The sequence below is a fragment of the Ovis canadensis genome, chromosome 5 (assembly GCF_042477335.2).
Source record: "Ovis canadensis isolate MfBH-ARS-UI-01 breed Bighorn chromosome 5, ARS-UI_OviCan_v2, whole genome shotgun sequence".
Lineage (NCBI taxonomy): Eukaryota > Metazoa > Chordata > Mammalia > Artiodactyla > Bovidae > Ovis > Ovis canadensis.
The window spans coordinates 56,571,021-56,597,409 of NC_091249.1; the positions used below are offsets into that span (position 1 = coordinate 56,571,021).

The window sequence follows — 26,389 nt, forward strand, 5'->3', positions numbered from 1 at the left end:
GCGCAGGCGCAGACGCACTGGTCCGCTCCTCCCACCCCACCCCCAGCGGTCGAGGGGCGGGGCGCGGGCTGGTGGAGGTGGCCACAGCTCCATGGGGCTCCTGGGGCTGCTGAGCCTGCTGCACTCGGCCTTCTTTGGGGACCAGGTAGGCCGCGGGGGTCCAGGTCTAGTGGGTGGGGTCTGGCCGTGGGCGCGGCTGGGGCGCGTAGAGCCGCAGCCGGGGATGCAGTGAGGACCGCGAGGACTGTGGTCGTGGCATCAGGAGGCGCCGGGGCACGCGCAGTGAATCTCCGCGGGTCTGGGGTCTTGCGCGATCGCTGTGGAGACCGTTGCCAGGGAAACCGCCTCAGGTCGTTCGCAGGGCTGAGAGCCCCTCCCCCGCGCCGCAGTCAACCTCCCCCCCACTCCCGGGTTTGCGCAAGCGCGGTCACTCGTGCTCAGCCTAAAGCCTCTAAGACTCCCTCCAGACCCCTCCTTATTGAGCGGACCAGGAGACTGGAGGGAGAGGGAGGCTGAGGAGGGAGCGAGCTGTGCCGAAGCTCGCCAAGCACAGGCGGGTAGAGGGACGTGCCACGCCCTGCGCCTTTCCGGGCCTCAGTTTCCCCCTCTGGACGCCGAGCGTATGACTAACATCACCCACGCTGATGTTAATACTTAATGTCTATCCCACCAGGCCCGAGCGCTTTGCTACCTCTGACATCCGAATCCTGGGGCTCTAACATCCCCTCCTTAGGAGGAAACAGGCTGGGGGATGCAGCGGGGAACCCCCAAGGTCATGCCTAGAGCTGGGCTGGAGCCTGAGCGCGGAGCGGATACGCCCGCACGTGACACAGCCAGGAGGCCGGCGGGAGCTATCCACGGTGCTGACAGGCCGCCCGCCTGGCCCCTCCACTCCCGGGAAACTGAGGCCCAGAACCGCGGTCAGGATACCGGGATTCTGGGAAGCTGTCTGGCCCGGCCGGCTCCACCCCTCTCCCACCTCCAGTGGCATTTTCTCCTCACCTGTCAGGGCCCTGTTCAGTCACCCAGACTGAGCCCATTTCTGTGGTCTCATGACCATCTGGAGCCTTCCTGTTCCCTTGCCCCCATCATCCAGCTCCGAGTTGGGGACCACTTCTGGTTCCGTCTCCAGCCCCTGACACAGCTGAGGCTCAGTGGGGGAGGGCAGAGAATCAATGGGGCAGAGATGCTCGAGGTCAGGCTCAGAAGGCCCAGAAGTGAACCTGGCTGTGTGCCGGACCAAGTGCTGGGGTGGGGGTGGGGAGAAGACAGCCCTGTGCACTAGGAGGTGCAGATGATAACAGGGACAGAGGCTGGGAGGGTACCCCCCGCTAGACCTGGGGACTGCTTCTCAGCACCTCCCAAGACTGAGCCTGGGGTTCTGGGAGCCTCTGAGGGTTACGAAGCCTCCTGTGGTTATAGAATTTCCAATGATGCCACATTCTGGCTGTGCCTCAGAGATTTACAGGGTCAAGTCTTGGGTGATGTCAGGGACATGATGTTCCAGAGGCTTGGGGACAAGGGCATTTTGCCTTGGGGTCTCAGCCGTCAATACTTCGGCCACCTGATGCAAAGAGCTGACTCACTGGAAAAGGCCCTGATGCTTTGGAAGTTTGATGACAAAATGAAAAGGAGGAGGCTGAGGATGAGATGGCTGGAGGGCATCACTGACTCAATGGATATGAGTTTGAACAAACTCCAGGAGACAGTGAAGGACAGGGAAGTCTGGCGTGCTGCAGTCCATGGGGTCGCAAAGAGGCAGACATGACTTAATAACTGAACAACAACAATCCAGCCCTCATGTGCTCTAGCCTTCCAGGTCAAAGACACACCCAGAGTGGTGAGTAATGCCTAGGGAGGATCTACTAGGACTCCTGAATGAATTTAGGCAACCTGCTCCCTGCCCTGAGCCTCAGTCTGCCCCTGTGTATGAGGACAGGACTGGTCATTGGACCCTCCAAGTCCCTGCCAGCTCTAATGTTCTGACTGAGGACAGTGCCATCTGGGTGGGGGAGCTAAGACTTCATCCCATGGGGGTAGAGGCAGTGATTCTCCAACCCACCTCCCAGTGAACAAAGTGGGAAACTGAGGCCAGAGAGAGACGTGCTCAAGGTTGTACAGGGGAGTCAAGGTGGAGCTGAAGCCGAGGCCCTGGGCTCTGTCCTCTCCCCACCCTCACTCAGCCCCAGGACTCCTCCATGGGGACTGCCCTTGCTCTAAAGGCCTCATCATTTTCCTGGTCCAGCCCCACCACCCTCTGTCCTCTGTAGCCCCACCCAAAGCCTGTATGCCTCGAGTGGGCTCTGACCTTTCCTGGTTCCAGGCATCAGACCTGCTGTTTCCTCAGCCTGGAAGGCTTTTCCCTTCCTTGATCCCATGCCCAATTCTGATTCATCCTGAAGGGGCCCAGCACCCATGTCCTCTTCTCAGTGCAGCCTTCCCAGCCTCTGGAAGAACTAATTCTGCCCGCTGCACCCCCTTCTGAGCCCTGCAAGCTGGGGACAGCAATGTCCAGCTCTAGAGGCTCTGGGACAGTCAAGGTCTGTGTCCTCTCAGGGCCCTCAACATTGTCGTCCCAGGATGGGGCATACGGGGCCTCATGCAACTCACTCAGCAGGAAACAACGTGGTCCTTGTGTCTTTGGCTGCCCCTCCTGTCCCGGCCTTCCTTGCACCAGCCCTTGCAAGGGCTGCAGCCACCTTCCCATTTTACAGAGAGAAATGGGAGGGTCTGCAGGTGAATGACGGTTTGCTCTGGTCCCCCACCCAGGAGAAGATAGAGGCAGGTCCCGAAGCTATGTCTTGTGGCCCTAGTGCCTCCTTCATAGCTTTGGCCACCAGGCAGCCTGAGCCACAGCTACAGATTCGGCTTCTGGGTGTTAAACCCTCAAGTGGCCCCCAGGGACTCATTGAGGATCTGATACAGCTGGGGATGGGTACTTTGGGGACCCCAGACCTACCCCTCCTCTGGCTTCCCTTATGCAAGGCTGAATTGTGGATTCCACCTGGGACAGAATCAGAGAGATTCAGAGAAAGCCAGGGACAGAGGAATGTGGGGAGGGACATGACACACTCTGCCAAGGAAGCGGGGAGAAATGCAGGGTCCCAGGTGCTCCCCAGCAGGCCTGCCCATCCACCAGCTCACCTCCCTATGCTAGTCAGGACCCTCGAGGCCCTCCAGCTGTGTCCCCAGCCCTGGCCTGCCCTGACCCATCGGAACAAGGCCAGGCTGGATCCGTGGGGAAGGGCTTCCTGCCCCACCGCCCCTGGGGCTGCCCTCCCTCCACCCTGAGATTCTGATGTAACACCCAGGACTGGATGCTTTACTCTCAGATTCTTCAGATTCAGCCACTTATAAGAGCAGGTTCTAAGAGGCCATTCCACCCCGAAATGGAGTGGAAGACAAGAGGTCATGGTCATTGGGGCGCTCCCTTTCTGTAGGGGTGTTCACCCACACACATACACACACCCCCTGAACCCTAGCGAAGGCCCGACGCCCCGCCCCCAGAGGCGGTCCCCGCCCCGGGCCTCCATTGGCTGTTGCCATGGCACCAGCCATCTTCCCGCGCCGTCATTGGCCGCCGCGCCTGCATCCATCCCGCATCCTCCCCCGCTCGCGGTGGTCTCGCCCCAGCGCCCTGAGCTGCGGCGCCGCCTGGCGAGGCCCAGACCGGGCTTTGTCCGCCCTGGAGGCCCCTGTCAGACCCGCCGAAATCCCGGAGCCCTGGAGCCTGGACCCCGCTGCCGCCCCAGCCCTGGAAGACTGGGAGCTTGGGCGGGGCTGGCGTAGCTGCGCGGAGGGAGAAAGACCCAAGCCCACGGCACCGCACCGCAGCCAGCCCAACCCCGATGAAATAAAGTAAGCGGGCGCCTTCCTTGGGTGGAGGGCAGGGAGAGCAGCCTCCGCCTAGCCCGGAGTCTCCATCCTTTTCTCTCGGCCTTGCCTGTAAATACGCAATGTGGAGACTCCATTTCTTCAGGGTGGAGCCATAGGGGAAACTGTGTCCCAGAGAACTGGGCGTCTGCGTCGCTGCAGCTGGTCCCATGCAAACACCCACCCACAGATTTCAACACCCAGGTCTCCCAGAGTCTGCGGGCTGGCCAGTGTGCCTAGGGGGATGCCGCTGCGTCTCTCTGGGTGTCAGCTGAATCAGAGGAAATGCGGCCCCTCGCTGCTCATTCAGACAAACCTCCAGCTGTAGGTCCTTTCTCATTGGTGATGGAGATGTCTGATGCGTTCCTCGAGGCAGCCTGGGATGAAGGGCAGGCAGGAGGGCTTCCAGGAGGAGGCTGCACTGTGAGGGATGGCAGGAGTCAGAAGAGGTGTTCTGGGCAGGAGAACTGCATGTGTCAAGGCCTGCGGTTGGGGGAGAAAGAGCTGCCAGTGGCAGTGATGCGGGGCCTCTGTGAAGGAGTCACAGCTTATGCTGAAGGCCCCGGGGAGCCCTGGAGGCATTGGCGCAGGGGAGAAATGGAGTCCAGCTTGTGATTTTCCAAGTTCCCTCTGACTGTGTGTGGAAAGTGGATCGTGGGAGGCCACGAAGGGGCTGGTGAGGCTGCCCTGAGAGGGTCCCAGGTGGGTGATGGGAGTGTGGGGTTAGAGACCCAGGTTGGAATGAAGAGCGGGAGCCCAGGGGGTGGCCCAGCTACCAAGTTCAGTCTGATGGGGACACAGCAGTAACTACTGGGTGTGAGGGGGCTGAAAGGTCTGAAGTTCCACTGGGCCATTCCAAGAGCTCATGAGGGCAGCCTGGGGAGGGGGTGCAGGCAGGGCCTGGGTTTGGGGAATGGGAGGGTTATGCCTGGGACTACTGCTCCCCCCTGGGTGGGCATGTGTGGTGGCCTCCACCAGGACACAGGGCCCCCACTGGACCCCAGGGGTCTCACCGCAACTCCAGTCCATCCTGATACCCAGCTGGGACCCCTGGCTGAGTCATAGGCAGGATCAGTACTGCGGTGGAAGGGGAAGCTGTGGTCTTTGGGCACCAGTCTCCCCCACCTGACACGCTGTCTCCCGTAGGACTGTCCTGTCTTCCTGTCACTTGTGGTTTGCTCCATGACAGCCATCCCACCTGGCCCTCTAGTATCCCACAAGACAGGCCTGGCAGATCAAGTTCTCCCCATTTGTCAGATGTGCAAACTGAGGCCTGCAGAGATGGCAGGGCTGGTATACCTGCAGCACTGCCTGGACTTGTGAGCACTTGCAGGGCAGTGTCTGAGTTCCATGCATGCCTGGTGCATTCCCCTCGGCTCAGCTTCTCCCTCTGGGAACAGTCTAAGGATGGTCGCTGAGACTCTAGGCTCAGGACTGTGACAAGGTGTCAGATGACAGAGCCAGGCATGCAGTAGATCCTGTGAGTGATTAGAAAGGACTGACTCCATGTCATGCCTGGGCTGAGTCCCCACACCCCTACTCCAGGCTCAGCTGTGCCCTTGGGATCCCTAGGGTGTGGGGGTCTCCTTGGTGAGGGAGAGAGAGGAGAATGAGTGGAAAAGCGAATGAATGGGTGTGTCCAGGTGGTGGAGGGGGAGGGGAGGGGGCAGGTGCACCCCCCCACCCCCTGCCATGGGCAGGGGTGGCTGACTGATTGACTTGGGGAGGGGCCTCCTAGGGAGGAGGTGGCAGAGGAGATGGGCTGCCATTGGTGTGCCTCAGACAAAGGCAGAGGGAGGGGACATGGGCTGATGGGAAGGGAACAAAGAGGGAAGGGGGGCTGGTGGTGGGATCGCACCGTCAGGAGGGCCAAGACGAGGGAGGAGGCACTGGCCAGCTGGACAGATGGAGGAGATTGGGCTGATTGAGGAAGGACAGCCAGACACACAAAGAAGCAAGCAGTGGTGGCCATGTGCTGAGGGTGGGGCAGGAGGCCCCGGAGGCCAGAGGGGCTAGCAGAGGGCTGACCGGAGGGGCACCGGGCCAAGCAGGGAGGTACTCTGGATCCAACCGCTGCTTGAATGGGTGTGAGGGCTGCAGGTGTCCAGGTTCCAGACCCCTACGTGACCCCTGTGTTTCTGGGTATGTCTGTCCAACTGTACAGTTGCCAGGGCTCCACCATCAGCTTGTCCACCACTTTCTTAGAACCTTCATGGCATTCTTATTGTCCATCATCTGGACCAGCTGTCAGTCTGTCCACCCAGCCTCTGGGTAGTTGTGCTCATTCAGGTTTATCATCTGTCTGTCTGTCTGTCTCTGGCTGTGTGTCTGAGCCTGGTGGCATTGGGCTGGAAAGCCCACCTGCAAGTTTAAATTGTCAGATTGGGGACTACCTCGGTGGTCCAGGGGTTGAGACATAGCCTTGAATGCAGGGGGTGTGGGTTCAATCCCTGGTTGGGAAACTAAGGTCCCACATGTCATGATATGGCCAAAAATTCATTATAATAATAAAATTAAATTGTCAGGGCATCTGTCTGTCTAGCTGGCGGTCTGTTTGTGTGTCCAGAGGCCCCCACAGTGAGGGCCAGTGTCTGTCTGTGTGTCTTGTGTATTGGTCACTTTGGCTGTCTGTCTGAAAACCTGTCCAATGGCTCTGTCCCTCTGTCTCCTGTTGTCCCTGCCTGCCTGTGTCTGTCACTCCACCTGCCAGGTGGTCTGTCCCCCAGACTCCCTGGGTCAGCACCATCTTGCCTGCAACATCCAGCCACCCTGCCTGAGACCCAGCCAGAACCTAGGTCAGAGGCTGTCCCCTCCCCAGACCCTTGGATGATCCCTCTCTCCTGTGGCCCCAGGCACTGCAGGCGCTGAAGATGACGAGCTCCGTGGCAGCCTATGAGCAGCTGGTGCGGCAGGTGGAGGCCTTGAAGGCCGAGAACAGTCACCTGCGGCAGGAGCTTCGGGATAATTCAAGCCACCTGTCCAAGCTGGAGACAGAGACGTCGGGAATGAAGGTGCAAGGCGAGGCGAGGCTAGGACACAGACTGTGGCACAGGGACAAACACAGGATGGGTGGGCAGGACGAGGGCATCTAACAGATGGCCAGGCCCGGAGATCCCAGGCCTCACTGACCGCTGTCTTTCCTGCCTCCATTTTCAGGCGGTCCTGCAGCACTTACAGGGCAAGCTGGAGCAGGAGGCTCGTGTGTTGGTGTCCTCCGGGCAGACTGAGGTGCTGGAACAGCTGAAAGGTGAGGCACTGACCTGGGACTTCCTCTGCGTACTGCAGAGAGAGGAGGCAGAGAGAGGTGCTTATCTTCACCTCTCTCTCCATGCCCACCCAGCCCTGCAGATGGACATCACCAGCCTGTATAACCTCAAGTTCCAGCCCCCAGCTCTGGCCCCCGAACCCACTACCCGGACCCCCGAGGGAAGCCCGGTGCACAGCTCTGGGCCCTCCAAGGAGAACTTTGGGGAGCTGAGCCGGGCTACCATTCGGCTCTTGGAGGAACTGGACAGGGAACGGTGAGATGGGGGGGATCTCCACCCACTTTGTGAGCCATCCTGCCCCCACCCCACCCACTGCCCCCAGGGGTCTGGTACCTCAGCCCCCTTCCCTGGCCCAACTGACCTCAACCAGAGGACAAAGAGGAGGAGGGTGTTCCTGCTGAGGGAAGACTCCTGGGAGATGTCCCCAGGGGTCCTGGACACACAGGCATTGCCAGGGACAGGGCTGTGTCCAGTGCCAGGGCTCAGAGTCAGGCCTGGAGCCAGGGGGACTCAAGGCAATCTTTATGGAGAAAGGGCTGCTGCCCAAGAAACCTGGGCCTGAGGCCAGAAGGAGGCAGGGTCTGGGTGCCTAGCTCAGCTGGGTCGTGTAGGGTCAGGTAGAACAGCTCTGGAGCAGGCTGGAGTTAACTCTATGCTTTGCTGTCTGACCTCAAGCAGGAACCCTAACCCCTGGTAGCCTCAGACTTCTGCCCTGTAGAATGGGAATAACAGTGTCTCTGCACAAGGCATGAAGAAGTCTGAACCTCAAGTTTACCCTGTGTAGGCTAGAAGGCGATTATCCAGTATTGGAGAGGTGTTAACCTCCTCAGAGCCTTTCTCCGAGGATCACAGTTTACAAATGAGTTACCCTTTGTACTTTCAATGAATTTCTGCACCCCATCCCCACCCCAGTCCCGGGAGTGCTATGGGCGCTGAGATTTTTGCCACACTGACTTTTAAACATGACACCCAAGAAGTGATCATTAAAATCAGGGTAGACAGCACAAACGCCTCGGCTCCCGCCCTGAGAGCCCGCGCCCACCGACCTGCCCTCCCCTAGGTGTTTCCTGTTGAATGAGATTGAGAAGGAGGAAAAGGAGAAGCTCTGGTATTACTCGCAGTTGCAGGGGCTATCTAAGCGCTTGGATGAACTCCCGCACGTGGAGACGGTGAGCTCCCTGGGCCCCCCGGGATCGACAGGACCCCGCCTATGGCGGGAGGCGTAGAGCAGAGGTAGAGGCCCCTCCCCCTCCCGGGAGCCCCCTCACCGGGGCCCGTCCGCTCCTCCCAGCAGTTCTCAATGCAGATGGATCTGATCCGGCAACAGCTGGAATTCGAGGCCCAGCACATCCGCTCGCTGATGGAGGAGCGCTTCGGCACCTCGGACGAGATGGTGCAGCGGGCGCAGGTACGGCGCGGGCGGGGCACTGCACCAGTGGGCGAATCAGAGCGCAGAACTTGTGGGAGGAGTCGGGTTAGTGGGCGGGTTATATACCTGCGGGCGAATCAGAGAGCAGAGGCTCCTGTGGGTGGGGCTTGTCGCAGGTGGCAGAGCCACAGCGAGAGCAGGTTGTGAACAGAGCCAGAGGGGGTTAGGCTGGACCCAGCACAGATGGCAGAGTCCCCGGGCGATGGGGATGCGGCCGATAGTGTGAGGAACTGAGTCTGAACAAGACTTGGGCGTTGCCAGTCAAATGGCGGGACCAAGTCAGAAAGTTGAGTGTGTCTGGAGGGCAGCCAGGGGTCTATGTTTTGGGCGGACCAGAGTCCGGGGTTAAGGGTTGGACCTTGGGTGGGGCCAGGAAGTGAGTGGAGTCAAGTAACTGGGTGGGGTTTAGAGTGGGAGGGCCACATCAAGGAAGAAGCCCAGGGTCAGAGCCCAGGGTGGGGCTTTGACAGTGGGTGGGGCCGATTTGAGCTGAGGGCGGGGCCATATTGGGACGTGGGCGGAGTCGGGACGGGTCAGGATTTCCACAGCGTGCATTTTCTCCCACTCAGATCCGTGCTTCCCGCCTGGAGCAGATCGACAAGGAACTGCTATCTGCCCAGGACCGGGTGCAGCAGACCGAGCCCCAGGTACCAGGGGGCGGAGCTAGGGCCCTAGTGGGTGGTGACAGCCAAGGCAGTAAGGGGACCCCCAGGGCCCTGCCCCCACTACGTTGTCATGACAGCCTGAGAGCTTTGTATGGTGCCCCTGGGCGAAACCACAGGCCGGGCGCTCTCCCACAGGCCTTGCTGGCAGTGAAGTCGATGCCCATGGACGAGGACGCCGAGAATGAGGTCCCCACGCACCCTGAGGATGGTGCCCCTCAGCCAGGCAACAGTAAGGTGAGGGGAGTCCAGGTCGGAGGATGCTCACAGGCAGGGTGGAGGGATAGCGGTGGCTTGGTTGGGATACATAGTGAAGTGGGTCCTGCACGCCTACTGCATTTGAAGGCCCTTCCTCTCCAGGCCGCTATAAAGCTTATCAGCCCCCTTCCCTGGCCCAACTGACCTCAACCAGAGGACAAAGAGGAGGGGGGTGTTCCTGCTGAGGGAAGACTCCTGGGAGATGTCCCCAGGGGTCCTGGACACACAGGCATTGCCAGGGACAGGGCTGTGTCCAGTGCCAGGGCTCAGAGTCAGGCCTGGAGCCAGGGGGACTCAAGGCAATCTTTATGGAGAAAGGGCTGCTGCCCAAGAAACCTGGGCCTGAGGCCAGAAGGAGGCAGGGTCTGGGTGCCTAGCTCAGCTGGGTCGTGTAGGGTCAGGTAGAACGAGGGTCGCCCTGAGGTGGAGTGCTTGGTGAGGCTGGGTTGTGGTCTGGAGCCTGGCGTGGGTGTGGCTACCTGTCCTGTAAATTTGGAGGGCATGCTAGACTTAGGAGTACCCGTGATACTGGTGGGGTGGGCCTTTGGCCCTCACGGACTGGGGGCGTCTCTGCAGTAGGGTGTATGTGTGTGCTGTTCTCTGGGAGGATGCAGGGTGAGGGTCTTAAGGTGAGCGAGGGCTAACATGATGGGACTCCCTTGTTTAGGGGGAGTCACCAGAGGCTGGGGGACTGTCCCTGGCTGGGGAGTGCAGGCTCCCCACCCTGACATCTCCTGCCCCTTGCAGGTGGAGGTGGTCTTCTGGCTCCTGTCCATGCTGGCAACGCGGGACCAGGAGGACACGGCACGGACGCTGCTCGCCATGTCCAGCTCACCTGAAAGCTGTGTGGCCATGCGCCGCTCAGGCTGTCTGCCACTGCTGCTGCAGATCCTGCACGGCACCGAGGCCGGGGTTGGGGGTCGCAACGGGACCCCTGGGGCTCCAGGAGCCAAGGACGCACGCATGCGCGCCAATGCAGCGCTGCACAATATTGTCTTCTCTCAGCCCGACCAGGGGCTGGCACGCAAGGAGATGCGGGTGTTACACGTGCTGGAGCAGATCCGTGCCTACTGCGAGACCTGCTGGGACTGGCTGCAGGCCCAGGATGGCGGGCCTGAGGGCGGCGGCACCGGTGCTGGTGAGTGTGCATCCTGGGCTCCCTGAGGGGCAGGGCAGCACTCTCGGGTGTCAGGGGCCTCTGGCTTCTCCTGGGCACCTGCTTTGTGCCTGGCGCTGGCTGAGGTCTCATGGGAACATATGAAGATAGACTGCCGAAGGGACAACCAGGAACAACCCAGGCCGCGGGGTAGATGTTCAAGAAACCATGGATTGCAGGCAACCCTCTAAACGTGAGTGCAGAGTTTGAGATTCCTAGCTTTTGTGGCTGGAGAAGGCAATGGCACCCCACTCCAGTACTCTTGCCTGGAAAATCCCATGGACAGAGGAGCCTGGTAGGCTGCAGTCCATGGGGTCGCGAAGAGTTGGACACGACTGAGCGACTTCACTTTCACTTTTCACTTTCATGCATTGGAGAAGGAAATGGCAACCCACTCCAGTATTCTTGCCTAGAGAATCCCAGGGATAGGGGAGCCAGGTGGGTTGCCGTCTATGGGGTCGCACAGTCGGACACGACTGAAGCGACTTAGCAGCAGCAGCAGCAGCTTTTGTGGCTGATTGCAAAGTTAATATCCGATGCTGAGCACCAGGCTGAGTGAGGCAGGTCGCTCCTTGTTCACTTTAGAGGTTCTGTAAAAGAAGCCCCTCTGCTCCGGGAGTGACTCCCACAAGCCCAGCGCACAGCACTTTGAAAAACTCTGGGGTTTTGGCAGGCCTGCAGAGTGCAGACCACAGGGAGGGGTGGGGACCCACCAGGTCACATCTCCGGGAGTGGGAGAGCTCTGACCATGGTCCTTGTGCCCACAGCACCGGTGCCCATCGAGCCACAGATCTGTCAGGCCACCTGCGCCGTGATGAAGCTGTCCTTTGACGAGGAATACCGCCGCGCTATGAATGAGCTGGGTGAGTGTCCCTCATCCACCCCCGCCCCCGATCTGGTCCAAGGTCTCCAGGCCTCCTCCAGTGCAGGGCAGGCTGTGGGCCCTAGTGGTCCTGGGACTCAGACAATGGGGGCAGGGCAGGGAAAGTCAGGAGCTGAGGTGAATGGAACCTACCAGTGGTCAGGGCAGGGCGACCCTGTGAAATTTTCGGTTTGGGAATATTACATCTTTTTCCTAACGAAGGTCAGTTGAAATGTTGGAAACAGAAATACCAAGGGTGCAAATTACATCCATCTGCTTTGTTTTACTCTAATTAATACAAAATAAGGCACATACTTCTCACCTGGCAGGTGGTTGGAGCACTCAGAAGTTCCCTAAGGTCTCTCAGGGTCTGACATCGTGGGGTGAGGGGCGGGGGAGCAGCCGGGCGCAGCCTTTCCGGGGCAGGGCAGGGGGCATCTGGAGCAGTGGCCACTTTACAAGAGGGCACAGCTCTTGAGGCTTTCCTCTCTTGGCTATTCCACAGACCCCTGGGAGTTACCAAGTCCCCTCCAGGAGGCCTGAAAGGCCACTTGTGTTGATGAAGTTAAGATATGATTTGCCTTTGCCCCTCTCATGGGTATGGTGTGTTCAGTGCAATTTAACAGGCACTGTTACTCTGAGGACCCCTGGGCTGTACGTTCTGGGGTTATAAGATTTCTCCATTTTAATTTATAGTATGGTAAATATTTGTTATTGGAGTAGAGTTGATTTATAATGTGTTGGTTTCAGGTGTAAATTGATTCAGTTATATGTATTCTTTTTTTATTCTTTTCCATTATGGCTTATCACAGGATATTGAATATAGTTCTCTGTGCCACAGAGTAGGACCTTGTTGTGCATCCATCCTGCACATAATAGCGTATGTCTGCTAACCCCAGCCTCCTTCCCCGTCAGCAGCCACAAGTCTGTTCTCTGTGTCTGTGAGTCTGTTTGGTAGATAGGTTCATTTGTGGCATATTTTAGATTCCATATTAGGTAACATCATATGGCTTTTGTTGTCTTTCACAGAAAATCTCTAGTTGCATCCATGTTGCTGCAAATGGCAATATTTTGTTCTTTTTGTGGCTGAGTAATATTCCACTATATATACATATATATATATATATGAGTTCCTGGGAGTGGATTTTTAAGAAGCAAAAAGGCTTTGGATAACCCCTTCAACTTTGAATTATGCAATGGCAACCCACTCTGGTACTCTTGCCTGGCAAATCCCATGGACGGAGGAGCCTGGTAGCTTGCAGTCCATGGGGTCCGCTAGGAGTCAGATATGACTGAGCGACTTCACATTCACTTTTCACTTTCATGCATTGGAGAAGGAAATGGCAACCCACTCCAGTGTTCTTGCCTGGAGAATCCCAGGGATGGAGGAGCCTGGTGGGCTGCCGTCTCTGGGGTCGCACAGAGTCGGACACGACTGAAGCGACTTAGCAGCAGCATATATAACATAAAATGTACTGTTTTAACCATTTAAAACAATTATTTTTAATTGAAGGATAATTGTTTTACAATATTGTCGGTTTCTGCCATATACCGCCATGTATGTGTGTGTGTGTGTGTGTGTGTATATGTATGTCCCCTCCCTCTTGAACCTCCCTCCTACCTCCCACCGTTCTAACCATTTTAAATCATATTTTCTCAAACTGAAACTCTGTCCCCATTAACCACTCACTCCCTCTCCCCCAGCACTAGTCCCTGGCAACCAAGAGCTCACTCTGTATGCGTGGATCGGCCTATTCTGGACGTTTCCCATCAGTGGAGTCACACCCTGTGTGTCCTCCTGTGTCTGCTTCTCTCACTTAGCATCATGTTCTCAGGGTCCATCCACATGGTATCGAGTGTCAGGGATTCTCCTTTTCAGGGCTGAGTGATGCTTCCGGGTGTGGAGGGATCATATTGTGTTTATCCATCATCCAGTGATGGGCACTTGGGTTTTGTCCATCTTCTGGGTGTCGTGACTCATTCTGCTGTGCACACACATACAAAGGGTCGCTTTGGAAGCTTGTGGGTTTGTGTTGTCGAGCTCCTCCCCAGGGTGGCCCCCATTGGTGTGCTCATGAGCAAAAGCGCTTCACAGCCCTGAGAAGGATCCCGTTGCTGAGTGAGGGGAAGGGCCGTGTGTGTCTGGGTTCCTGCACCTTTTGACCATCACCCTCCACATTCGTGAGAACCCCGTGTCCTAGTGAACAGAGGATTGTGTGTGGGGGCCATCAGCAATGGCTCCTGAGCATACGCCATCTGGTCCGCCCTGGGGACGTGGTGGGGCACAGCCTCCTGCCCTGCCCTCAGTGGTTCGCCGTCTAATAGTTTTGAGGCTTCTTGTTTGGGAATTTGGGGGGCTTCCCTGAGGAAGTGACTCTTGAACAGAAGGGGACCCAGGAAACTGGGTGGACAGTGGGTAAGAGCACCTGGGCAGAGGGAATAGCACATGCAAAGGCTCTGCAGTTGGACCAAGTGTGACTGGAAACTGAGGGTGGAAAGGAGGCAGGCGTGGAGGCACAGGGCACCGGGGGGAAGGGCCAGCCTGCCAGCCAGCTATCTGGAGGAGGTGTCCTCAGAGTCAGGCTTCAAATGTAGGCTTGAGGAGAGCAGATTGGGGGTGGGACAGAAGGGAAGGTGTATAGTAGAGTGACCTGTGAGGCAGGATGGCTGGGGGCACCCAACCACCCTTGCGCTCCTGGGTCCCCCTACAGGTGGGCTGCAGGCAGTGGCGGAGTTACTGCAGGTTGACCATGAGATGCACAAGATGACCCGGGACCCTCTCAACCTGGCCCTGCGCCGATACGCCGGCATGACCCTCACCAACCTTACCTTCGGGGATGTCGCCAACAAGGTGCCTGGGTGGGCGGGTCGGCCTCACCCGGCCCGGAGCAGCGCTGAGCTGTGGGACAGGCGGGGAGACTGAGGCCCAGCTTCTCCCTCAACCAGCGTCCTCTTGGCCACTCTGCCCTGTGGACTAGGGGGCCTCTGGGCTGTGGATGGAGGGCTGGGGGGAGGCCAGTGTTTGTACCTGCCTGAGCCTCAGGCTCATCTGAGCAGTGAAGTGACTGCTCCCTTCCCTCCATCGTGGTGAAGATGGGGGTGGGGTTCAAGCTCCAGCACATTGCAAGTGCTTGCTTAACACTCGCCCCACCTGTCCTCCCAACATGGCATGACTTCCCTGTGCCCCCCACAGGCTGCACTGTGCGCCCGCCGGGGCTGCATGGAGGCCATTGTGGCCCAGCTGGCATCTGAGAGTGAGGAGCTGCACCAGGTATCAGGAAGCTGTGGGAACACTGGGGGGCGGGGGGAGGTGGAGGGCATCCCCTGGGCTTTGCCGTGTGTCATCTGCTATAGGCCTTAAGGGTGGGAGCCTGGCCCAGGCCCACACTGCCTGCCCTGCCCCGCCCCCAGGTCGTGTCTAGCATCCTGCGCAACCTGTCCTGGAGGGCTGACATCAACAGCAAGAAGGTGCTGAGGGAGGTGGGCAGCATGACTGCCCTGATGCAGTGCGTCCTTCGAGCCACCAAGGTGGGCATTGGGTGGGGTGTCTGAGGGGCGGGGCAGCCAGGGTGGTCAGGAGGCCCTGGCTGCAGGTGGTGAGTTCTCCACCTAGGGGGAAACCAAGTCAGACAACCCACTGCTTGGCAATGGGCCCACACCTGGGGCTTCCAATATTGCCGCTCAGAGAACCTGTCATAGCTGATTCCATTACTTGTTAAATTTGACAATGCATCTGAGTACCTTATGTGAGTGCCTCCGGGGAGAGGGCCTGGTGAGTGGGATGTGTCGTCCCCCCACACTGTTGATCCCCTGCCGCTCTTGACCTGCACCCAGGAGTCCACCCTGAAGAGCGTGCTTAGCGCCCTGTGGAACCTCTCAGCGCACAGCACAGAGAACAAGGCGGCCATCTGCCAGGTGGATGGTGCCCTCGGCTTCCTGGTGAGCACACTGACTTACAAGTGCCAGAGCAACTCGCTAGCCATCATTGAGAGTGGTGGCGGCATCCTTCGCAATGTGTCCAGCCTCATCGCCACCAGAGAGGACTACAGGTCAGCTGGGGGCGGGGGAAGGGGGCAGGGAATGCTGGGGTCAGAGGAAGGAGGTATGGTGGGCACTCGGGCGGGGCTTGGGGAAAGAAGTGGCCAGGGGAAGGAGGGGGTGCTGGGGAGGGTGGAAGAAGGAGGTGTAAGGGGCACTGGAGCAGGGCTGGGGGTAAAGAAGTGGGGGGAGGGAGTGGGGGCACTGGGGTGGGGCTGGCAGCTCCCCCTCTGCAGTAAACTCCCGGGGGAGCCTTGCTTTCTCCTGCCAATGAGTCATCTAGATGACCCCCTAGGTGCTATTTTTAGTATAAATACATCCCCAATACTGCATGGGATATACTTGTACTACATTTTAAACTAGCTTTGTAGAAATAAACATAATATTTAAGTAATAGTAATAATATTTGTTATTTATTAAAATGTTATTGACTATGTAATAAGTAACTTACCAGGTAACATTAACAATAAACAATACTTCAATATGTGAACAGACATAACTTTTAAAAGTATATCCCAAACTCTGCATGTGATATACTTGTACTAAATTTTAAATTAACTCAGTAAAAATATACATAATTTTCTAAATAACATTAATAATACTTGTTCTTTATTAAAGTATTCATTAATGTTAAGTAAAACAATACCTATTCTTCATTAACATATTTCCTACTATGTAACATATTGCATGCTTATACTGAATTTTAAATGAATTTATTAAAATAAAAATGCATCATTTTCTAAATAACAGTAATAAAAACTTGTTCTTTATTAATATCACTTATTAATATTACTAAAAAGTAATGCTTCTGATGAGATGTATGAAAGTACATAACTTTAAAAAAGTATACATCTCAGTATATCCCAAATATTGTATAGGATATACCTGTGCTAAAGATTTTATCAGTTAAAACATTAAGAAATAATACTTAGATTTCTATTTACCTTTAATACTATCTTTGTGTGTGTGTGCTTAGTCACTTAGTTGTGTCTGACCCTGGGACCCCATGGACAGAGGAGCCTGGTGGGCTACAGTCTATGTGCTCCTCTGTCCATGGGATTTCTCAGGCAAGAATACTGGAGTGCATTGCCATTTCTTTGTCCAGGGTCCCAATCCAGAGGTTGAATCCACCTCTCCCATATTGGCAGGTGGATTCTTTACCACTAGCACCACCTGGGAAGCCCCCAATGCTATTTTCAGTATATCCCAAATATTACATGGGATAAGTAAATGTGTTAGTCACTCAGCTGTGTCCAACTCTTTGCAATCCCATGGAGTATAGACCTCCAGGCTCCTCTGTCCATGGAGTTTTGCAAGCAAGAATATTGGAGTGGGTTGCCATTCATGTCTCCAATTAGATGGGATATACTCGTGCTAACGATCTTACCCCAGTAGAGAATTCCCTGGCGTGCAGTGGTTAGGACTTGGTGCTTTCATTACCAAGGGCCCAGGTTCATTCATCCCTGGTGGGGAAAATAAGATCTCACAAGTCATGGAGTGGACAGGAAAAAAAAAAGTCTTATCAAGCAAAATAAAACATTTTATCTACTACTAATGCTAATAATAAATAGAAACAAACAGAAATCTCTAGTATAGGTATATAATGAGATATACCGCTGCTAAGTCGCTTCAGTCCTGTCCGACTCTGTGCGACCCCATAGACAGCAGCCCACCAGGCTCCCCTGTCCCCGGGATTCTCCAGGCAAGAACACTGGAGTGGGTTGCCATTTCCTTCTCCAATGCATTAAAGTGAAAAGTGAAAGTGAAGTCGCTCAGTCGTGTCCGACTCTCTGAGATCCCATGGACTGCAGCCTACCAGGCTCCTCCAACCATGGGATTTTCCAGGCAAGAGTACTGGAGTGGGGTGCCATTTCCTTCTCCGTGAGATATACTACACACTGCTATATGTAAAATAACAAGGACCTACTGTATAGCACAGCGAATTCCACTCAACCTAGTAGATGCGAAAAGAATCTGAGAAAGAATGTATAAAGGTATAACAGAACCACTTTGCTGTACGTCTAAAAATAACAAAATTGTAAGTCAACTATACTCCATTATAGAATAAAAATTTTAATAAATAGTTAACTAAATTTCATTTTAAACAAATATTATTAAAGAATTAATAGTACTGTTTAATAGTTTGATATTAATAAAAGCTTTGGCACAAGTATATCCCATCCACTGTTTGGGATACACTTACACTAAGAATTTAGCCTTGTTTTTGAAATTCAAAGTTACCTGGGCATCTTCTGTTTGGATTTGCCCCATCCGGCCTCAGAGGGTGGTGGGCGGTGTCCAGGTTGGGCGGGGCCTGACGCGCTGCGCCCCGCCTCCCGCAGGCAGGTGCTGCGAGACCACAATTGCCTGCAGACGCTGCTGCAGCATCTGACGTCGCACAGCCTGACCATAGTGAGCAATGCGTGCGGCACGCTCTGGAACCTGTCGGCCCGCAGCCCTCGAGACCAGGAGCTGCTGTGGGACCTGGGCGCCGTGGGCATGCTGCGGAACCTGGTACACTCCAAGCACAAGATGATCGCCATGGGCAGCGCCGCCGCGCTGCGCAACCTGCTGGCTCACCGGCCTGCCAAGTACCAGCCAGCGGCCACCGCGGTCTCCCCGGGCTCCTGCGCGCCCAGCCTGTATGTGCGCAAACAGCGCGCACTGGAGGCCGAGCTGGACACACGGCACCTGGCGCAGGCGCTTGACCACCTGGAGAAGCAGGGCCTGCCGGAGGCCGAGGCCGCCTCCAAGAAGCCCCTCCCGCCCCTACGCCACCTGGACGGCCTGGCGCAGGACTACGCCTCTGACTCGGGCTGTTTTGACGACGACGATGCGCCCTCCCTGGCTGCTGCTGCCACTGCCACAGAGCCCGCCAGCCCCGCAGTGCTCTCCCTCTTCCTGGGCAGCCCCTTCCTGCAGGGCCAGGCGCTGGCCCGAGCCCCGCCCACCCGCCGAGGAGGCCTGGAGGTGGAGAAGGAGGCCGGTGGGGAGGCAGCCGTGGCAGCTAGGGCCAAGGCCAAGCTGGCGCTAGCAGTGGCTCGCATCGACAGGCTGGTAGAGGACATCTCGGCCCTGCACACTTCATCTGACGACAGCTTCAGCCTCAGCTCCGGGGACCCTGGCCAGGAGGCCCCGCGAGAAGGCCGTGCCCAATCCTGCTCACCTTGCAGGGGGCCTGAGGGGGGACGGCGGGAAGTGGGCAGCAGCCGGGCTCACCCACTGCTGCGACTCAAGGCAGCCCACGCCAGCCTTTCCAATGACAGTCTCAACAGCGGTAGCACCAGTGATGGGCACTGTCCTCGTGAACACTCACGGCCCTGCTCGCTGGCTGCTCTGGCTGAGCACCGAGAGGGGCCCCCACGTGGTCAGGCGCGGCCCAGCCGGCTTGACCTCAGCCTGCCCAGTGGCCAGGCTGAGCCTGAGGCCCGGGATGCCAAGGCCACAGATGCCCATGTGCGTACCATCAAGTTGTCGCCCACCTACCAGCACGTGCCGCTGTTGGAGGGCACCACTAGGGTGGGTGTGGGGTCCCTGGCCCCTGGGGCCCGAAAACAGGCCTGGCTGTCCACGGAGGGCCTGAGCAGTGTGCCTGAGAAGCTAATGGTCGAGAAGGCACCCCTCTGCCTGTCCCGCTGCAGCTCGCTGTCCTCGCTGTCCTCAGCTGGCCGCCCGGGGCCCAGTGAGGCTGGGGACCTAGACGAGAGCGACTCATCTCTGGAAGGGCTGGAGGAGTCTGGCCCTGGTGAGGCAGAGCTGGATGGGGCCTGGCGGGGCCCAGGGACCGCCTCCCTGCCCATGGCCATCCCAGCGCCCCAGAGGGGTCGGGGCCTGGGGGTGGAGGATGCCACGCCGTCCAGCTCCTCTGAGAACTGTGTGCAGGAGACACCGCTGGTGCTGAGCCGCTGCAGCTCAGTCAGTTCACTGGGCAGCTTCGAGAGTCCATCCATTGCCAGCTCCATCCCCAGTGACCCGTGCAGCGGGCTGGGCAGTGGCACAGTCAGCCCCAGTGAGCTGCCTGATAGCCCCGGGCAAACCATGCCGCCGAGCCGCAGCAAGACACCGCCACTGGCTCCAGCACCACCGGGCGAGCGGGAGGCCACCCAGTTCAGCCTTCAGTGGGAGAGTTATGTGAAGCGCTTCCTGGACATCGCCGACTGCCGGGAGCGCTGCCGGCTGCCCTCCGAGCTGGATGCAGGCAGCGTGCGTTTCACTGTGGAGAAGCCCGACGAGAACTTTTCATGTGCCTCCAGCCTCAGCGCATTGGCCCTGCACGAGCTCTACGTGCAGAAGGACGTGGAGCTGCGGTTACTGCCCCCTGCCTGCCCAGAGCGCGGCAGTGGGGGAGGCGGAGGCCCGGGGCACCGCCGACGGGACGAGGCCAGTGGCTGTCTGGAAGGGCCAGCGTCCACCGATCAGGAGCTGGAGCTGCTGCGCGAGTGCCTGGGTGGGGCCGTGCCTGCCCGGCTCCGCAAGGTGGCCTCAGCACTGGTGCCTGGCCGCCGTGCGCTGCCCGTGCCGGTGTACATGCTGGTGCCTGCCCCGGCCCATGAGGATGACTCCTGCACTGACTCAGCTGAGGGCACTCCAGTCAACTTCTCCAGCACCGCTTCCCTCAGTGACGAGACCCTGCAGGGACCCCCCAAGGATGGTAGGCGTTTGGATGGGCAGAAACCCGCAGGTCATGCCGCCTCCACTAGGCAGTCTGCTGGGCAGCGGCACAGGGTGGGGGGCATGGGCCGGAGCACAGAGCAGCCCCAGGGGGCTGGCAGGAGCCTGGCAGGGCTAGAGCTGCCCCTCCGCCGGCCCCCGAGCGCCTGCAGGGATACTGACAGCTCCCGCCCAGGCCGGGAGCATGGGGACGGGGCTCTGCAGTCTCTGTGCCTCACAACGCCCACCGAGGAGGCTGTGTACTGTTTCTATGGCAATGACTTGGATGAGGAGCCGGCCACGGCGGTGGCAGCAGCACCCCCACGGCGTGCATCCGCGATCCCCCGGGCGGTAAAGAGGGAGTGCCCGGCTGGTGCCAGGAAGGAGGTGCAGGCTGTGCCCAAGGCTGCACCCAAGGCAGCACCACCCACCCGGGCCCAGCCCAGCCTCATTGCAGATGAGACACCACCGTGCTACTCCCTGAGCTCCTCCGCCAGCTCCCTCAGCGAACCTGAGCCCTCTGAGTGCATGGCCAGTCGGGCCCGGGTCCACAAGCCAGGGCTCACCAAGGACCTGGTCTCCGGGGGCAGGAAGGATGGCTCCCTCAGCCCGCGGGCCGAGGCAGAGCTGCTCCGGCGCTGCATCGGCTCAGCCTTGCCCAGGCGCCAGCCCCAGGTGTCTGGCCCAAGGCGCCGCCCACCCCGAGAGGCCCAGCCAAAGGAGCATGCAGCAGAGGGGCCCCGGGAGCGCGGTGAGGAGGCAACCAGCTCAGACCATGCCTCAGACCTGGACAGCATCGAGTGGCGTGCCATCCAGGAGGGCGCCAATTCTGTTGCCACATGGTTGCACCAGGCCGCAGCGGCGGCCGCCCGCGAGGCCTCCTCAGAGTCTGATTCCGTTCTGTCCTTTGCAACAGGGCAGTCTGTGGGTTCCACCCTGCAGCCCACCCTGCATAGGAAGGGGTGTCGGCCAAGGGCAGAGCGCCAGGCGAGTGGTGCCCTGCGGCCAGAGAAACCAGAAGGGGCCCTCACCCAGCGCAGCAGTGGGCCAGAGAAGCCGCGTAGCACTCAGAAGGCCCCAAATGGGGTGCCAGCAGTGCTCCGGGGACATACAGTGATCTACATGCCCAGCCCCGCCACCCGGGCACAGCCCAGAGGTGCCCCTGGTTCCCGCATTGTGGCGAGAAAGATGGGAGCGCCCAGCCCCGTGCAGCCAGCGGCCCCCACTAAAGCCCCTAGCCTAGGGCAGCAGCGGTCTAGGAGCCTGCACCGGCCTGGCAAGATCTCAGAGCTGTCAACGCTCAGCCCCCCGCAGAGAAGTGCCACACCACCAGCCCGCCTTGCGAAGACCCCGTTGTCAAGCTCCTCTCAGACCTCACCGGCCTCCCAGCCTCTGCCCAGGAGGTCACCCCCTGCTGCTCAGCCTGCAGGGCCCCTGCCTGGCCCCAAGGCCTCCCCAGTGCCCAAGACTCCAGCAAGGGCCCTGCTGGCCAAGCAGCACAAGACGCAGAAGTCACCCGTGAGGATCCCCTTCATGCAGAGGCCCGCCAGGCGGGGGCCGCCGCCCTTGGCTAGGGCAGCCCCGGAGCCAGGCCCCAGGGGCCGGGTGGGCACAGAAGGCGGCCCTGCAGCCCGAGGGGGCCGCCTGGGCCTGGTGCGCGTGGCCTCCGCCCGCTCCAGCGGCAGCGAATCCTCCGACCGCTCGGGTTTCCGGCGGCAGCTGACCTTTATCAAGGAGTCGCCGGGCCTGCTGCGCCGCCGACGCTCTGAACTGTCCGCACCCGAAGCCACCAACCCGACCACCCAGGCTGCCTCGCCCTGCCGCGGCCGGCCCACACTACCCGCTGTCTTCCTCTGCTCCTCGCGCTGTGATGAGCTGCGGGCAGGCTCCCGGCAGGCCCCGGCCCCTCAGCGGGCCCACGCGGCCCGGCCCCGCCCCAGCGAGCGGCAGCCTCGGCGCACTAGCTCCGAGAGTCCGTCCCGCCTGCCCGTCCGCACGCCGGCCGCCGGGCCCGAGACGGTCAAGCGCTACGCCTCCCTGCCCCATATCAGCGTGGCCCGCAGACCGGATGCCACCAGCCCCGAACCTGCGGCGGACGCCACACGCCGCAGCAGCGCAGGAGAGGCCGGGCCGCTGCCTAGGGTGGCCGCGCCGGGCACCACGTGGCGCCGCATCCGGGACGAGGACGTCCCGCACATCCTGCGGAGCACGCTGCCTGCCCGCGCCCTACCGCTGCTGGGCTCCCCTCCCGAGGACGGCCCAGCCGGCCCGCCGCAGCGCAAGACCAGCGACGCCGTGGTCCAGACTGAGGACTTCGCGGCTGCGAAGATCAACTCCAGCACGTCCCCGAGCATGGAAAGCAGGGCGCCCCCCCAGGCCACGGCCAGCGGCCCCACCTCCCTTCTTGGCAGCGACGTGGATGGGCCGCCCGCTAAGGCGCCCGCCCCCACCCCCTTCGTCCCCGCCAGCCGGCACGGCTCCCCCAGCCGCTCTGCCCGCGTCCCCCCTTTCAACTACGTGCCCAGCCCCATGGTGGCGGCCACCGCTGACTCCGCCGTGGAGAAGGCCCCCACCCCCGTCCCCACCAGCCTTCTGGAATAGTGGCCAGGACTGGACTTCCAGAGCATCTTCTCCTGGCCCAGGGCCGTCTGGCTGCCCCGAGGGTGGTCCCAGGACCCGCCTGCCACCCCCCCCCCCCAGGGCCCCGCCCTCCAAGCCTCACCCCTGCCCACACGGGCCTCGCACTCACGTGTAGACGCTTGCTTTTGAGCCGAGGAGGCTTTGGGAGGAAAGGGAGCTGCGGGCTGGAGCGCGCGTCACCGCAAGGGGGCGCCCACGAGGCCCCGGCGCCCACGCGGAGACCATCCTCCTGGCTGGGGCCGTCCTCAGCGGTGCCCTTCTGGGTTCCTGGCCCTGCCGGGCCCGGCATTAGCACCGCACTTGCTCCCTCCGGGGAACGCATGGTGGTGGGGGCGGGAATGACAGTGCCTGTCGAAGTGGGGACGGGGCTGGGAGGGTAGCGGCAGCAGGAGCCTGCCAGCCGGGGGGCGGTGGCGGCTGCGCACGCGCAGGAGAAAGCCTGTAATTACGGGTAGGGCCGGGTAATTGGTTAACTACGGCTTAGCTGGTTTGTTTGCCGTCTCGGCCTCAGCTGGCGGCGTGCGGGAGGGACGTGTCTGCGCCCTACCGAAAGGCCGCCCCAACCCCAGACAGAGACGCGCAGGGATCCTGGAGCACCCCGAAACTGGTCGGGGGCGCTGGGGACACAGGGCGTCCCTGCAGCCCTCGTAAGAAACCAGGAGAGGCAGGCCGTGGCTGAGGAGAGCGAGAAACGGAGGGGAGGCCGGAGCCTAGCTACCGCCCAGTAGCCAGGCCTGGACCACGGGACCCGGACCGCGCTCTGCAGGAAGTGGTCCCCGCGGGCGCCTGCCCGGTCCCAGGTCTTTGCCTTTTCACCGAGTCTCCGTTTCCCTGGATCTGCGGGCTCCGTGGGGCGTGGCCTCCTCCTGGGGGCCAGCACACCTGCCCGAATAGCCCATCCCTCTTCCTTGAGGAGGCCGGCTTTCAGCCGCCCTAAGGATCTGCAGTCACACCGCTCTGCCGAACTGCTCTGGAGGCCGGGGACAGTGTGCCGGTTCCTGTCCCTTCTCTGGGAGGAGGGGAGCAGAGCCAGGTAGAGAGGACGTGCGGAAGGAGCCCTGCTTCTGCCCCCGTCGGACGCTGTGCTGCCGCTCATTAAGACACACACGCTGTGCCATCTCGTCCGGCAGGCCAGAGCTCGGCTTGAAGGCCAGGAGCGGAAGCAGGACGCAGGAACGGCTGCACCACTCCTCCTGGGGAGAGCGAGCCTGAGAAAGCGGTGGGGACTGAGCTGGCGCTAGAACAGCCACTGCTGACCCTGAGGCCCCTCTCCAGGGCCGATAAGACACCTTTGCAGTTGCTCCCATCCTGTCAGTAGCCAGAAGGGGAGGGGGGAGTGGCCTTCTGAGCTCCTTCTCAAACGTGGGGGCTGCAGAATGCTGCACCCCATCATCACAAAGGAGCCACCCCTGGAAATGGGGGAATGCTGCCAGCTTGCCAAGCAGTGGGGGCCTGGAGTGGAAGCTCCCGTACTGAGTCCCAGGCTGTGCTCTGGCAACTGTGTGCCTGCTTCCCCATGTGGGCCGTGGGAATTCCCAGAGCTACCTCTGGGTTGAGCAGGTCGGCTGCCATGACTGGTGGCAGAGGACCCTCCTGGCTGGCTGTCCCTTGCCATTCTCTCCACAGGCAGGGGCAGGGTCTGAGCTATCCCATCCTGTCCAGCGGCCACCCTGCCACCTCCATCCATCACAGCAGCGGTCCATGCAGCCGTTGGGCTAGTGGGAGCCCGAGGCTTCCTGGAGGAGGCAGTGCTGACCACTGATGGACAATCAGCCTGAGGCCAGAGCTTGGAGGAACAAAGTCCAAGGACTCCAAACACTCTGTGAAGCCCTGACCAAGAGACACAGGGCACCCAGGCCAGACCTCGGCCCGGAGCAGATGGACACTGCGAGCTGGGTGCTGACTTTGAGGCACTACCTCACCACGCTGCCGCAGCCTGAGCCTGATTGTCTTGGCTTGTCCCCCTCCCCGCCGTCTCCATGCCAGGTGCCACAGGACACCTGTAAATACGTACAGCCCCCACCTGTAAAGCCATCACCTGGCGGAAGGAGGCTGCAGAGCCAGGCATTTCACTGCACCTTTAATAAACAGCTGTTGAATCGCGCTCCAACTGGCTGTGCCTTAGTCTCCAGAGGGGTGAGGCAGGGTGGGGGTCAGGAGGGGGCTTTCCAGGCCTTCCATCCGGGTCCATGTGCTGCCTGTATAGCCTTGCTCCCCACAACCAAGTGTACTCGAGGTTGACACAAGGGTTTGTTGTGTGCAAGAGTGCCCTCCCTTGGATGAGGAGGCTGCTCGGGGTCCACTGCTTCTACTGGCACCGCATCCATGCTTTCTCAACACCTGGGCCCCCAAGTTTCCAGTTTTAGGGTCTCTAGGTGTGAAGCAGACACCTTTTCCTCCTGGGATATGTGAGGTCTCCTTTGTCTGCTGTGCGGGGTCCCAGCGCCACCCTGAGCTTTTGGAGGGGCCCATGGGGGGACTGTCGTCGGAGGTACTCAGTGGGCTCATCACCTCCCACTGGTCTGCTGCTCTGGTCTTCAGGGGACTGGCTTCTTAGGGTGAAAGCCCTTTTCACGGTCCTCACCTGGCCCACCGCCCACCTGTCTGCAGGTGAAGGTGGAAGGAGGGAGGGCACTGGGTGAGAGCTGGGGCGGGGACTGACTACCAAGCCCTCTCACGGTACCCTCATGTGACTGCATTCCACAGGTGACAGACAGACGAGAGCCTGCCCTGGGGGAGCGCCCAGGCCCAAGATGGGGTGCCAGGGACCCCGAGAGGTGGCACTCACCCTGAGGGCTACTGCTCCTCATACAACCAGAGCCACCATGGGCTGGGGAGGACACTGAACACCCCCACACTCTTCTGGAACCTCTGGGGCCCCCCCAATTCACATGGAGATGGCAGAACCAGAGGGGTAGGTCCCACCTGCTCAGTCTGATTGGTCAGTGAAGCAGGGTCACCAGAGGAAGGGAGGGGAAGATGGATTGACGGCCCTGGGCCCCGAGTCTTGAAGGAAGTCCAGTCTGGGCTCCTCAGGGCAAGAGGCCTGTGCACAACCCGGATCCCATCCTCAGGGAGGGGTCTATGCCCAGTGGGACCCCACAGTGACTGGGCAGGCCGTGTCCCCTGGCATCTCTGGGTGCCAGGGCATGTCTAGGCCGCAGAACAGAGAGCCAGAAACCTGCTTCTGGGACCCAGGGGCCAGGTGTCAGGTGAGGTGTGCCAGGCCAGATGCTGAGTGGAGGACTCAAGGTTCCGGTGGGCCAGGTTATCCCAAGGAGGCGGCTGCCGTGCCGGGCAGAGCCACTTGGCCCACCTGGCTGATGTCCCGCTCCAGCTCCTTGCCCGCCTGCTGCAGGTCTGCACGCTTCTGTTCCAACTGGGCACCCGCCTGCTGCAGCCGCTGGTTCATGGCCACATAGATCCGGCTCTGGAAGTAGAGCTGCTCTCGCTGGGCTTCGGCGTCCTCGGCCCGCCCAGAGGGGCTCAGGGGGTCTGTAGATAGGACACGGCAGCATCACTGCCCGTTAACCAGAGGACTCAGTTTATCCTCCA

General features: G+C 59.8%; 2 protein-coding genes and 1 long non-coding RNA gene across 4 annotated transcripts in view; 1 reads left to right on the forward strand and 2 right to left on the reverse strand.

Annotated features, from left to right (window-relative positions):
- On the forward strand, positions 1-24,944 carry APC2 (APC regulator of WNT signaling pathway 2). Of its 2 annotated transcripts, none has more exons than XM_069592028.1 (15): positions 1-145; positions 6,726-6,884; positions 7,030-7,120; positions 7,214-7,394; positions 8,200-8,308; positions 8,431-8,547; positions 9,138-9,215; positions 9,369-9,467; positions 10,236-10,626; positions 11,412-11,507; positions 14,218-14,357; positions 14,700-14,777; positions 14,918-15,034; positions 15,341-15,555; positions 17,887-24,944. In XM_069592028.1, exons 1-15 carry the CDS (start codon positions 92-94, stop codon positions 22,793-22,795), a joined length of 6,834 nt encoding a protein of 2,277 aa, XP_069448129.1. In that variant the 5' UTR covers positions 1-91; the 3' UTR covers positions 22,796-24,944. The 2 variants fall into 2 exon arrangements, with proteins under 2 accessions (XP_069448129.1, XP_069448128.1); XM_069592027.1 differs by having other exon boundaries at positions 65-145; positions 8,434-8,547.
- On the reverse strand, positions 3,302-8,536 carry LOC138441281 (uncharacterized). Its single transcript, XR_011257297.1, has 4 exons — positions 8,408-8,536; positions 7,049-7,152; positions 5,173-5,351; positions 3,302-4,294 (listed from the first exon to the last, which is right to left on the reverse strand). It is a non-coding gene; the product is annotated as an uncharacterized lncRNA (long non-coding RNA).
- The window catches only part of C5H19orf25 (chromosome 5 C19orf25 homolog), a 6,213-nt gene continuing 4,721 nt past the window's right edge, over positions 24,898-26,389 (reverse strand). Inside the window, exon 2 of the mRNA XM_069592030.1 lies at positions 24,898-26,329. Coding sequence (XP_069448131.1) covers positions 26,103-26,329 — 227 coding nt within the window. The 3' untranslated portion in view covers positions 24,898-26,102. The remainder of the gene's footprint in view (positions 26,330-26,389) is intronic.